This window comes from Phocoena phocoena, chromosome 2 (assembly GCF_963924675.1).
Source record: "Phocoena phocoena chromosome 2, mPhoPho1.1, whole genome shotgun sequence".
NCBI lineage: Eukaryota > Metazoa > Chordata > Mammalia > Artiodactyla > Phocoenidae > Phocoena > Phocoena phocoena.
Window position 1 is genome coordinate 157,351,083 of NC_089220.1, and position 14,667 is coordinate 157,365,749.

Consider the following 14,667-nt stretch of genomic DNA (forward strand, 5'->3'; position numbering starts at 1 on the left):
TTATTTTTCTGTTTTGTGTGTGATTCTCAGCTCAACCATCCTCTTCTTTGCTCAGATGCTGGCAAATTTCTCTCCTCATATAGCTCCCAAATTTGCTGTCTTTTCTCCTCTACACTTCCAGACCCTTATACAGACACATTGCGGGGTACCTATCCAGCCTATGCTCCTTCCCTGAGAACTGCCCACTCTCCCCATAATCCCTGCTTATGACATGGCCTTAGAGATTCATGTCTGTGCCATGTGAACCAAAGCTGATGGAGCAGAGGACACCTGGCCCCAGGGAACCATTAACTGGCTGCAAGACTGATTTACTAATTTCTCTAAGAAAACTGAACAAAGCCACAGAGACTGCAATCCGATGGTGGTATGTACTTGAACAGAATGGTCATGGTGAGTCCATGGGTGCAACACTAGCCTTGGAAAAACAGATAAGCAGACAAAGAAAGCAATCTGGAGAGAGAACCAGTGGAATGAACAGTTCCCAGAGACAATCAGAGTTACCACATGGCCACAGAGTGGAAGAGAGAGAAAGGGAAGCTCTTCTCACTGGAGGCTTCTTACTCTCCAGCTCCAACTCCCCTGAGCTTCATTTCTGTGAGAAGTCCCTTTAATCAATCCCTTTTTAACTTGCCCTTGTTTGAGTGAATTTCTGTCCCTTGTAACTTAAAGGTTTTGACTGTAACAGAAATGATATACCCCAAGGTTCAAGGTGTCCTTCCTGGAATCTAGTCAACAAGCATTTATTTGGCATCTACGCTGGTTTCGACACTAGTTGATCTTTCCCCCCAAATCTTTCTCCCCCCAGAGTAATCAATGCCTTAAGAATAACATGTTCTAATACCTAAAAGCTTAGTTTTGGCCCACTCCAGGAGACAGCAAGTAGGTACATATGGTCTCCCACCTGGACCTCACTGAATAAATGGAATGTGATCCTGAAAGGCAACCTCCCGGGGCAATGAGGAGTCACCAGGAATCAGGCAGAAATTAACCTAGCTACCACTTCCTGTCCTCCTAGCCTGCTCATTCCAGTCCTACCTGCTTAAAATAAAAACAAGACAAACAACAACACAAAACGTAACAAAACAGTCTGGAGAAAGAGGGGGAAAGTGAGCTTCGCTGTCATACTGTGGTTTTTCCACTTCCCAACCAGCTCTGCTCTAAGACGCCAGGGGGGCCACGGGAGCCTCAGGAAGATCCACAGAGACCTGGAGACCATCCAGTCCTGAGATGAAGCAATGCAGGCCAAAAGGGCCTTGTCAGGAGGGAGGCCCAAAGATCTCCTCCAGGTGTTCAGAGCACAACTCAAAAAGCTGTGGGCAGGCGTGCTCCAACTTACTGTATTGTAGATAGAATATGCAGCAAGAACGTGGAACAGGGATTGCTGCCTAGAAAAAGAAATTTACATTGAACACAATTTAGTTTTTTTCACATATTTTTAAAATTATAAACTTAAAAAATAAACAACAGTTTGACTGAAGATAAACAGATAATCCAGATAAAACTACTACTATAATAAGGAAATGATCCCCGAGCTCAAATTTAAACAATACAGTCTAAACTTGAGGCTAAATTTGACAGAAAGGATTTATAGCAAAAAGCACGAAGGGCTTCACAGTTTCTTCAATTTGTTCCCCTCTTTCACTGAACTACTCTCACTATAGAATCATCCCCATAGAAGGAGCCGGCTGGACGGAGCTGCAGACCGGCCTTCTGAAGACTCACTCACACTGCCAGCTCCGAGAAGTACCTTGCGGGGGGCGGGGGGCATGTCCCCCAGGAGGCGGTATACACCCGAAATCAGCCTCCAGCACCAGCGCTGCCTCTCCCAGGATCCAGGGGTGGGAACGGGAGTGGCTCCACACACCGTTACCTCTCGGGTCCACTAACAACATGCTTGGCTCTGCTGCTCTAGAGGTCCTGGCTCCAAAGAGAGGAATGTCCCCACCAGGAGACACAATGATTCCCCTGAACTGGAAGCCGAGACGGCCACCCGGCCACTCTGGGCTCCTCATGCCTCCGAAACAACAGGCAAAGAAGGAGGTGACTGTACCGGCTGGAGGGACTGATCCCGACCACTAAGGGGAAGGGGGTGCTAGGACACAGTGGACGTAAGCAGGAGCACGTCTAGAACACAGAAGACACTTAAGGTGCCTCTGAGTATAACCAAACCCTGTGATTAAAGTCAACGGATAACCTCCACAAGCAAATTCAGTCAGGACTGCTAATGGTCCAGACTCTTCAGGAATAAAGGTTTAGGTCCCCCCACCAGGCAAAGAACCACAGCCAGCCGAGGCACTTGCTGAGGGGAAAGGGAATATGGGGTGGGTAGTGGGAAGGTAAGAAACCAACCAGCAGTGACCACATGCCCAGTCGCAGAACTGCTGACTGTATCTGTTTTGAGCATTTCCTTATTTTGATATCAATGTTTATGTATATATTTTAATGTGTCTTCTTCCTTCTCTTTTCCTTATCATCTAACATAAGATGTTTAATAATAGTTGACTTTACATCACAGAATTTAGGTTACACATATCAATGCAAAAAGAGTAAACACTGCCCAAGGGCGCTGCATCTTTTCCTGCGGAGGGGGTTAGCATATTTTCAGTCGTAAGTAGAATAGCTGTACCATGTCAGGCAAAGCATGTCTTTATCGTCTTTATGCGGAAATTAGGTTGACAAGGGTGGACTGTGATGGTTAGCTTTATGTGTCCACTTGGCCGGGCTACAACCCCCAGTTATTCAAACCCTAATGTAGGTGCTTTGTAAATGTCATTAAAGTACACAGTCAATTGACTTGAAGTAGGGGAGAGTGCCCTAGATAATCTGGGAAGCCCTGGGTCAAGCAGTCAAAAGGCTGGAAGAGCAGATCCGAGGCTTCCCTGAAAGGAGGGACTCCTCCTGTGGACCGTGGCTTCACTCGCGCCCACCCGAGAGCTCCAGCTGCCCTTCCTGACGGCCCGCCCTACAGATCTTGAACTTGCCTAGTCAGTCCCTGCAACTGTGTAAGCCAATTCCCCACGATAAATCCCTTAGTTTACATCTCTTACTGGTTTCTTTTTCTCTGGTTGAACCTTAACTGATAGGAGGTCAGCAAAACTGTACCTTTCATTCCTAAACTGTCACAGTCATTTCATTTGCGTATTTCCCATTTTTTTAGTTTCACCTTTGCATGGAGTCAAGGATCTAAGAATATATTTATTGCTGACACGGCTCTCAAAAAGTAACACAATCTCTCATTTCTTTGATAATACTTTTAATAAAAGTATCTACATATATTTAAGAATTCCCAGATCATAAAATGATTTATAGCAATTTTATAGCACCTACTATGTCAAAGGTTAAAATTTTAAGTTAAATTAGCTCCTGAATTGTACACAATATGGAACAAATGATCCACCAAAATTTAAGCCCTTAGAATTGGAACCAAAATTATCATCTATACAAGACATTCCAAACATTGACATTTCAAATTGATAAAGACTATTTGTACATGCTATTCATAGTTCATAATACTAAACTTTACTTACTTCACCCCATATCTGTCTCTAAACATGATATGGTCCCTAAATGTGCGGTTGACATCAAGGTCTATTTGTCTGATATCAGGTGAACAACCCCGTGCTCTGTGTTTTAATTTCTGAAGAGGAAAAAGAGGGGAAGAAAGCACATTTTTATGGAAATCGGTTGTCAAAAAGCCTATGACAAATGGTAAAATCATTCTCTTTAAAAAACTTTTGACTTAGGAAAGCCATTTCCATGGTTCAAAAATGAAAACAATATGAAAAGGTGCGCAATGAAAGGTTTCTCTCCATCCACACCCCCTCCTCTCCCTCCTCCCACCCCCTCCTCTCCCTCCCATCCTGCCAGTACAGTTAGACTTTCATTTTGGATGGAGAGCGTTTTGGAGTTTGTGTTCCTAAGACTCTTCACAGCTGAGCCATGCAGTTCACTATGCTCCCTTTCTTCTTTCTAGCACAATGTTCTTGTTTTCCTTGGGGCTTATCATTGCCTTGTTTCTTGATTTGCTTCATTTTCTACATATGTGTCACTAATTCAATCCAAACTCACTTTAAGTTGCATCAACCTCTCCTGGTGCTATTCTAACAGAACAGGCACCCTCCCTGCAGACCTGGCTTCCAGAGCTTTTGGACCCGCTACTCAGCGGGGGTCTCGGGGGTCTCCCTTCACCATCTGCTAGGCCTTCCTTTGCTTGGGTCCCTTGTCTCCTACATCTCACATCTTGGTTTATTCCCTTGTTCTGGAGGAGCTTGTCCTCCAGTAGCTCCTGTGAAAGGGCATGTGGGAGATAAATTTTGTGACACTCTGAATGTCTGATAAATCTATCTTCTTTCTTAGCTATTTGGCTATTTTAGAATTCCAAGTCAGAAAATATTTTTGCTCAAAAGGCGCCACCTTCACTGTCTTCTAGCTTCCAGTGTTGCCATTCTAATTCTTTCTTCTTTACATAAAATCTATTTTTTCCTCTCTAGAAGCTTATAGGAGCTTCTATCTTCAAGTTTTGAAACTTGTAATTTCTGTGCTTGGCTTGGATCTACTTTTAGCCACAGGTTTGGGCACTTGATGGATATTTTCAATCAGAAAAACTCATTGATTTGAGTTTTGACTTCACAATCTATTTTCTGGGAAATTTCTTCACTTGTTATTTTCAAACCCTCCTCTAGAATTTTTCATTTCTATTATCATTTTTTATATTCATAAGCTCTATTGTTCTCTAATGTTCCCTTTATAGCATCCTATACTTGTTTTATGGACACAATATCTCTTTTTATCCCTCTGAAGACACCAGCAATAGCTCTTCCGTTTTCTTCTTGCTGTATAGTCTTGTTTCTCACAAATTGCTTTTTCTACTTGTTCTTATTTTCCATGTTATCTCCTAGCTCCTCTCCTCACTCATATTTGAAAGAAGACATGAGAAAGCTGATGGAAAGCGCTACGTGCAGACGTGGGGCTTCAAGCTCTGTCTTCACTGTAGAGTGATCTGGCTGGTTTCACTGCGCTTCCCTTGAAGTCAGGAGTTTGGGGGTATTTTCTTGGGCTGGTCAGATTCCTAGAGAAGACTCTTCTGAGTTCCTGTCAGGAGGACAAGCGTCCGGATGCCGGTGTTTTGTTCTGGGAGCCGAGCGGAGGGAAAGGCGGGGCTGCCCCAAATTCAGGACATTCACTCCCGCTGTGCTTTCCTCCGCAGGTCTGTGTCCACTCCAGCCCACCGGCCTTCTGTTTCATCCTCTCCAAACAGTAACCCACACCCTGCCCCCGTCTCGTGCAGGGGTGGGGAGCAGGTGGGGGAACTCAGGGACTCTAACTGCTTCTGCAACAGACTTTCAAGCACTTCTACTGTTTTTAGTTTCACTTCCACTTCCAGAGGTACCTGGAGCTGGCAATTATGAAGCCCACTGGGGATTCTGAGATATAAATCAGGTCCTCCTCCGGTTTTCTCAGGGTTGCTAAAATTACTAAATGTTTGTCTGAATTCTGGTCTCCAAACATTGGCAAGGGTTATCTCTTCTCCCATTTTCTTATTCCTTGCAGTTTTTGTCTTTCTAAAAAACCCTCTCTGCTGTCAATTAAGCAGCATTTCAGGGGGAAAAGAACAAAATGAGTATGTTTAACCAGGTGGGAGATTAAAATTTATATTAATTTATACTTAACCAGACTTAATTGTAATTAAACATCTATATACATGTGTTATATTGACCTATTTACCATGTACTGGAAATATATATTTCTGTTAAAACCTATTCCAGTAAATATATATAACTGTTAATTCCTGACTTAAGCTAAAAGTGGAAAAAACAAGGCTTCCTGGAATATATGTTTGTATGTTAAATGTTTTGTGAGTATGTGGGTTTTGTGTCTTGAGGTAGGAGCTCAGAGAAGGGCAGCTTCTGCAGCTTTTAAAAACATGAGCACTTCCACAGTGTTTTAAAACACTTCAGAGTTCTGAAGACCAAGGAAGATATTTATACTATTGCACTAGAGAACCGTACAACCACTAAAATAGTATTGTATGCTATTTCTGATAAAAGTTGGTCCAAGAGACATTACAAAAATTTAGCTTTAAAAATAATAATCTTTACATATTTGTTCTTTAAATATCTTTTAAAAAAAATAAGGTAGTCGGCAAGCAAAGAGGTTTCAATTATTGTTCCGCAGGCCCCCTGGTAAAAGATGAGGTATCAAAACACAGAAAGAAAATGTTTGACAAGACATGATAAAATATGCTTTAAAATAAAATTTAGCTGAAAGGGAGAAAAACACCCAAAGACATCTATAATGTCAATTACTCTAGAAAACTTTTCCTGAAGATGGCGGTGTGGGAAGACGCAGAGTTAGCACCTCCCCACTAAGCCACCTGCCGGCCGCTGGTGGGGGTGCTGACACCCAAGGAGACGGGAGGAACCCCAAAGTGAACCAGTAGGACGTAGGGGGACTGAGTCGGGAGGAGAAGTGGAGGCCAGACAGGATCGGCAACCCCGAGGCCGGGGAGATCAGGAGAGGCAGGCGGGAGGGACTCTCCAGGAAGAGCGGGAGGGGAGAGAAGCGGAGGGCAATCGCCTGGCCCACACGGGCCGGGGAGCCTGCTGAGCTCCCAAGCCGGTATCCCCCGCTCCAAAGCCCCCTCCAGGCCGCGTGGGTGCTGGGGGTATAGGAGGGAGGCCGGGGAGATCAGGAGAGGCAGGCGGGAGGGGCCCTCCGGGAGGAGCAGGAGAGGAGCAGAGGGCGATTGCCCCACCCACTCAGGCACGGGGAGCCTGCTGGGCTCCCAGGTGAGGTCCCCTGCCAGCTGAGACCAGGGGCGGGGGGCACGCCTGGGCCCCTTCTGTTCTTTGAGCCTAAGCCTCACCCCTCACAGCCTTTTCCAGCCCTGTGGGTCCTGAGCATTGGCCCCGCCCACTGCCCAAACCTCACCCTTGCTTAGGCCCCGCCCTCCACAGCCAAGGCCTTCCCAACCCCCTCTTCTGTTGTTTTTTTCTTTTCCCTTCTGGTTGTTGATTTATCTATACTTTTATTTTTATATTCCTTCTAACATATCTGTTAGTTTCCTAGACTAATTTTATTTTTTTACTTTGTTACTGTTCTTTTTTTTTTTTTTGCAAGGATTCTTCAATATATACAAATCAATCAGGGTGATACACCATATTAACAAATTAAGTAATAAAAACCATGTGATCATCTCAATAGATGCAGAAAAAGCTTTTGACAAAATTCAACACCCATTTATGATAAAAACTCTCCAGAAAAAGGGCATAGAGGGAACCTACCTCAACATAATAAAGGCCATAAATGACAAACCCACAGCAAGCATCATACTCAATGGTGAAAAACTGAAAGCATTTCCACTAAGATCAGAAACAAGACAAGGATGTCCACTCTCACCACTCTTATTCAACATAGTTTTAGAAGTCCTGGACACAGTAATCAGAGAAGAAAAAGAAATAAAAGGCATAAAAATTGGAAAAGAAGAAGTAAAACTGTTACTGTTTGCTGATGACATAATACTATACATAGAAAATCCTAAAGATGCCACCAGAAAACTACTAGAACTAATCAATGAATCTGGTAAGGTTGCAGGATACAAAATTAATGCACAGAAATCTCTGGCATCCCTACACACCAACAGCGAAAAACCAGAAAGAGAAATTAAAGAAACACTCCCATTTACCACTGCAACAAAAAGAATAAAACACCTAGGAATAAACCTGCCTAAGGAGGCAAAAGACTTGTACTCAGAAAACTATAAAACACTGATGAGAGAAATCAAAGATGACAAACAGATGGAGAAATATACCATGGTCTTGGATTGGAAGAATCAATACTGTGAAAATGACTATACTACCCAAAGCAATCTACAGATTCAATGCAATCTCTATCAAACTATCAATGGCAGTCTTCACAGAATTAGAACAAAAAAGTTTACAATTCGTATGGAAACATAAAAGACCCCAAATAGACAAAGCAATCTTGAGAAAGAAAAACGGAGTTGGAGGAATCAGGCTCCCTGACTTCAAACTATACCACAAAGCTACCATAATCAAGACAGTATGGTACTGGCACAAAAACAGAAATATGGATCAATGGTACAGGACAGAATGCCCAGAGATAAACCTACGCACATATGGGCACCTAATTTACGACAAAGGAGGCAAGAGCATACAGTGGAGAAAAGACAGCCTCTTCAGTAACTGGTGCTGGGAAAACTGGATAGCTACATATAAAAGAATGAAATAAGAACACTACCTAATACCATACACAAAAATAAACTCCAAATGGATTAAAGACTTACATGTAAGACCAGACACTATAAAACTCTTAGAGGAAAACATAGGAAAAATGCTCTTTGACATAAACCACAGCAGGATCTTTTTTGACCCACCTCCTAGAGTAACGGAAATAAAAACAAAAATAAACAAATGGCACTTAATTAAACTTAAAAGCTTTTACACAGAAAAGGAAACCATAAACAAGACAAAAAGACAACCCTCAGAATGGGAGAAAATATTTGCAAATGCAACAACAAAGGATTAATCTCCAAAATATATAAACTGCTCATGAAGCTCAATATCAAAAAATGAAAAATCCAGTTAAAAAATTGGTGGAAGACCTAAATAGACATTTCACCAAGGAAGACATACAGATAGCCAAGAGGCACATGAAAAGATGCTCAACATCACTAATTATTAGAGAAATGCAAATCAAACCTACAATGAGGTATCACTTCACACTGGTCAGAATGGCCATTATCAAAAAATCTAGAAACTATAAATGCTGGAAAGGGTGTGGTGAAAAGGCAACCCTCCTGCACTGTTCATGGGAATGTAAATTGATAAAACCACTATGGAAAACAGTATGGAGGCTCCTTAAACTAAAAACAGAACTACCATATGACCCAGCAATCCCACTACTGGGCATATACCCTGAGAAAACAATAATTCAAAAAGAGACATGTACCACAATGTTCACTGCAGCACTATTTACAGCAGCCAAGACATGGAACCAACCTAAATGTCCACTGACAGATGAATGGATAAAGAAGATGTGGCACATATATACAATGGAATATTACTCAGCCATAAAAAGAAACAAAACTTAGTTACTTGTAGTGAGATGGATGGACCTAGAGTCTGTCATACAGAGTGAAGTAAGTCAGAATGAGAAAATTAATACCATATGCTAATGCATATATATGGAACCTAAAGAAAAAAAATGGTACTGATGAACCTAGTTGCAGGGCAGGAATAAAGAGGTGGACATAGAGAATGGACTTGAGAACACGGGTGGGAGGGCGAAGCTGGGACGAAGTGAGAGTAGCATCGACATATATACACTACCGAATGTAAAATAGCTAGCTAGTGGAAAGCAGCAGCCTAGCACAGGGAGATCAGCTCAGTGCTTTGCAATGACCTAGAGACGTGGGATAGGGAGGGTGGGAGGGAGGCTCGAGAGGGAGGAGATATGGGGGTATATGTATGCATATGGCTGATTCATTTTGTTGTACAACAGAAACTAACACAGTACTGTGAAGCAGTTATACTCCAATAAAGATCTATTAAAAAAAATTACTCTAGGGCTTCCCTGGTGGCGCAGTGGTTGAGAGTCTGCCTGCCAATGCAGGGGACACGGGTTCGAGCCCTGGTCTGGGAAGATCCCACATGCCACGGAGCGACTGGGCCCGTGAGCCACAACTACTGAGCCTGTGTGTCTGGAGCCTGTGCTCCGCAACAAGAGAGGCCACGACAGTGAGAGGCCCGTGCACGGCGATGAAGAGTGGCCCCCGCTCGCCGCAACTAGAGAAAGCCCTCGCACAGAAACGAAGACCCTACACAGCCAAAAATATAAATAAATAAATGAATTAATTTAAAAAAAAAAAAAAAAATTACTCTAGAGGACAAGAAAATTCAACGTAAGAAAAGACCTCATGACAGAAACAAAGCCCAGTTAAGCAGGTAAAAAATAATAGAGCAGAAAGATTATTTATGTCCTAGAATGGTTACAAGCCAATGTGCAGAATATAGGAAATCAAGCATATTTCTTACCTTAATGAAAGGAGGTGTAAGCAACTTCTAAGGTTACTCTGAGATTAGGGGGGTTAAGATCCATGAGTGTCACAATAATAAAGAATAAACATTTTACTTAAAAGAAATAGGAATGTAATGAACCTATAAACCTGAGAGCAGAAGTACAGTGGAAAGTATCTGGATGAAAAACTAGCAATTTCACTGTGGGTTTGGCCAACAAGATTACTAAGCCTTGCTAAGGCTGCAGGTGAGGTTGTTATCCACTGTCACTGGACCTCTGCCACCTGTGAGACAGAGCACTATACCCCAGAGAGACAGATAACAATGAGACACAATTAAAAGAACAGGAGAAATAGCAGATAAGAGCACTGGCTCAGGAATCAGGACAATGCCACCATTCGAGAAAAATCTTAGTATCAATAGATTAAGAAAAAGTAGTTTTATTCCCATTGAATTTCCCATTTCAGGACAGCAATTTATACTACTTTTGCAAAGAGAGAGTAAAAGAAAGTAACTGGGAAAGGAAGACTTGGTTAAATGCTAGAGGAATCTCAAGTAGTAAAAATAATGCTTACGATAGCACTGAAAATTACAAGCTTGAAATGATTGGTGGGCAAGTCATTTCTTTTCTTGTTACTGTATACTGGATATACAGTAATTGGATAATTTTATTCTATGTAGAAAAAGCCTGAACCACAGTTCTAATATTAGCATATGTACTGGGTTGAACAGCATCCACCCCAAATTCCTGTCTTCCTAGAACCTGGGCCTATGACCTGACTTGGAAACGGTGTCTTTACAGATGTAGTCAAGTTAAGAGGAGGTCATACTAGATTAGGGTCGACCCTAAATACAATGACTAGAGTCCTTAGAAGGTGAGACAGACACACACAAGGAAAGGCCACCTGAGGACAGAGGGAGAGACTGGAGTGACGCAGCCTCAAGCCAAAGAACACCCGGGATGCCGGCAACTCCAGGATCTAGGAAGAGTCAAGGAAAGGTTCTTCCCTAAAGCCTTGGGATGGAGCATGGCCCTGCTGACACCCTGATCTCAGACTTCTATCCTCCGGAACTGCAGGAGAATAAATGTCTGTTGTTTTCAGCCACTCCGTTTGTGGGACTTTGTCATGGCAGCCCCAGGAAACCAAAACAGCATGCTAAGTAAAATTTTCTTCTTTATTAATTAAATAAATTATTTACTGAGCACCCACCCTATGAGAGGCACACTATACTAGCGGCTGGGGTTAGATTTTAAATATTTCTCTCAGATATCATTTTTCAATACTGGTTCTAAAACTATGACATTAAAGGCAAATGTCTAATCAACCATCTAAAATAATTTGAAACTCTAAAATCCTGAGACAAAACTTATATTCTGTGCAGCGTCCAAACAACTAATTTAAAAACTCTTTACATCATAAAAAACAAGTAACTGTTTAAATTAACCAATATTTATTACATCTTTTAAAAAATTTATTTATTTAATTTATTTATTTTTGGCTGCATTGGGTCTTTGTTGCTGCACGCGGGCTTTCTCCAGTTGCGGTGAGCGGGGGCTACTCTTTGTTGCGGTGCATGGGCTTCTCACTGCAGTGGCTTCTCTTGTTGCAGAGCACGGGCTCTAGGTGCACGGGCTTCAGTAGTTGCAGCAGGCGGGCTCAGTAGTTGTGGCTCATGGGTTCTAGAGCACAGGCTCAGTAGTTGTGGTGCACGGGCTTAGTTGCTCCGTGGCACGTGGGATCTTCTCAGACCAGGGCTCGAACCTGTGTCCACTGTATGGGCAGGTGGATTCTTAACCACTGTGCCACCAGGGAAGCCCTATTACCTTACATCTTGATGAAATTTTGCTTATTAATACATAAATATGAAAATATCAAAAGAGCATTCCAAAGCCCCTTTTATAATTGGTGTTGGGTTTAAATGACAAATAATTTGTCTTTATTTCAGTTATTCGGTCTTATTCTATTTATATACATTTTCTGAGGAACAGATTTCAAAGTTATTTTTATTATAATTTGTCTTTATTTCAGCTATTCTATCTTAATTTATTCTATTTATATACATTTTCTGAGATTTCAAAGTTATTTTTATTTTTAATTTTTCGTTTTTATTAGTGACATTGAACACTTTTTCCAAGGCACAAAGTTATTTTTAGATATATGTTTCTTATTCCTTTCAAAGGTTAATATAAAATTTAGGTTTAGAAAGGGTATAGCTGAGAGGACAAGGAGGTAAATTTAATGCCCTGACTAATATACAGAAAGCATTACTGATCACTGAGTGAAACGTTTAACTTTTTATAAATAAAAAATAAAACCTAGAAATACTGTAACAATCTTAGGGGAAAGAAGAAAACAGTCAATCATACACAGGCAGCCGTTGGATAAACTGAATTCTGCTGTTATTTTCCCAAAAACTCTAAAAGTGACATTGTAAATCTCTTTATTATTAATACTGCAGTGCAAATGAGTAGCTACAACCAGGTGTTAGTCAATTTTCCTTACAAATATGCCCCAACATTGAATGATCGTTTCAAAATAACAGGCTGGCTCTCGGTACTCACACTATATAGGTCTCTGGTTTCTTCCTTCATTTTCGGGATCTCCAGGAGGAGGGCCCAGACTTCCCCTCTGAGCTGGAGTGGGATTCCTTTGTAAATTCTCCTATGAAACTTATTAAAAGAAACATAAATTGAAAGTTACAAACTGACAAAGCTTAGACTAGTCCCTTAAATCAAACTAATGAATATTTGTTAGTCTTTTCTTTTCAAAGGATTCCTCATAATTGATACAATTTAACATGGCACATTTGGATCCTCTCATCTCTACTTTTCAGATCCAAACAGGGAGGCATATACACAGAAAGCATAGAATAAACAAGAAAATGTGTAAGTATGCCCAGTACATTAGTTATTTTCATACACTGCAAAGGTGTTCCTTCAGTGGCACGAGAGCACAATCAGTGCTGTTCTTTAAGTTGTGAACATCTGACTTACACACTCCCCATTGATATAACTAACTAGGTACACATTTTCTTCTTTTTCCCTCCTACATCTAAAAGGTTCCAAATAGCAAAAGGGTTCTCTTGTGTCAAAGTGCCTTCAAGGAGGGTAGAGTCTCTCTAGAACCTTCTATCTCATAACTCAATGTGACCTACAGTCTTCATTCAAGTCCACCTCCACCCCCCAAACACACACTCTCTCCCTCTTCCCTCTCCTCTTCCCAATTCTGGAGCGTTTCTTCAGGAAAACCTCTGTCCTCTTCTTAATGACATTGATCCTATCTGACCAGACAAAAATAGTGATAAATTTCCATCAAGAAGGAGCATCATCACCTTTGAGGGAAATTAGGAATAAATCATCAGCATCATTAACACTCTGGGTCCTTGAAAGTACACTGCCATCACTCTAAGAATCTTAAGACTCACCATACCTCTCCATCTTCTTGTAATTATATCTTTTTTCTCAAGGCTAATTACGTATTCAAAATAACATATAAACCTATTATGCTCATTACAGAGTCGTGCATAAGGAAACTTTGAAACTTAAAAGTAGATGAAACTTAAAAGGAAATGTTACGGCAGAAACTTCAGGAGCGAGGTAAGAATAAGTACGTAGTTACCTTTATGATCAAAATAATATATTGAAGTAGTACGGCCAAGAAAATAAGATGCAAGTTCTAATAATTGAGATGTTGACGAGCTATGAACTAATAAGCAGAGCTTCAACTTCTACAATTATACTAGATTTTTAAAAATGAAACCTTTAGTAACTAAATTATGATGTAGCTTTAAGAAACTGTGATTTTAAATCAGTGACACTATAGAATAACTTTTCCTGTGAAACACTGAACACTGTGAAGTTGATTCAATTAGATAATTACATACATAATCTCAGTTTTGTTCTCTTGGTATAAACACAGTAAGTCTCAAATTTGAAATTCCAGCAGACAGTGACTAGAAACACTGAAGTTTTAACTTATGCGGTAGATGTAACTGGAAGAGTATGTACAGAAAGGCTTCGTATAAACTAGATTCTGCTTCTTCAACATTTCCCATGTACTAAACATTTACCACCATTAATTGCAAACAGTGTGGTTTAAAAAAAAGTGAATTTAAGATTTACTTTCCAAAGAAAGTTTATCATCTATATTCATTTCAAAATTATGATAAACTTTTTTTTTTTTTTGGCGGTACGTGGGCCTCTCACTGTTGTGGCCTCTCCCATTGTGGAGCACAGGCTCCGGACGTGCAGGCTCAGCATCCATGGCTCACGGGCCCAGCCGCTCCGCGGCATGTGGGATCCTCCCGGACCGGGGCACGAACCTGTGTCCCCTGCATCGGCAGGCGGACTCTCAACCACTGCGCCACCAGGGAAGCCCCTAAACTTAACTTTTTAAAGGAATATCATCCACTAAAGTAACTTCAAATTATGTCCTGAATTTCTAGAGTAAGGATGTTAAACTGAAAGCAATTAATATGAATACCAGGATGTGGGAATTATTGCAAATGTGAAAAGTGAAATTTTGATAGTCAAGTAAAACATGACGGCAGGTAAACAGATAAACTTTGATGGACCTGAATGTCCATTAGATGGATGTTTTTCAATGAGTAAGATAGGAACCACATGCAT

The 14,667-nt window shown here is 41.2% G+C and overlaps 1 protein-coding gene across 2 annotated transcripts in view; it reads right to left on the reverse strand.

The window, feature by feature from the left end:
- The window catches only part of USP6NL (USP6 N-terminal like), a 104,476-nt gene that overhangs the window by 18,307 nt on the left and 71,502 nt on the right, over nucleotides 1-14,667 (reverse strand). For both annotated transcript variants that reach the window (XM_065872250.1, XM_065872251.1), the window contains exons 6-8: nucleotides 12,601-12,708; nucleotides 3,528-3,637; nucleotides 1,337-1,385 (exon numbers count right to left, since the gene is read on the reverse strand). In XM_065872250.1, the coding sequence (XP_065728322.1) occupies nucleotides 1,337-1,385; nucleotides 3,528-3,637; nucleotides 12,601-12,708 (267 nt within the window). The remainder of the gene's footprint in view (nucleotides 1-1,336; nucleotides 1,386-3,527; nucleotides 3,638-12,600; nucleotides 12,709-14,667) is intronic.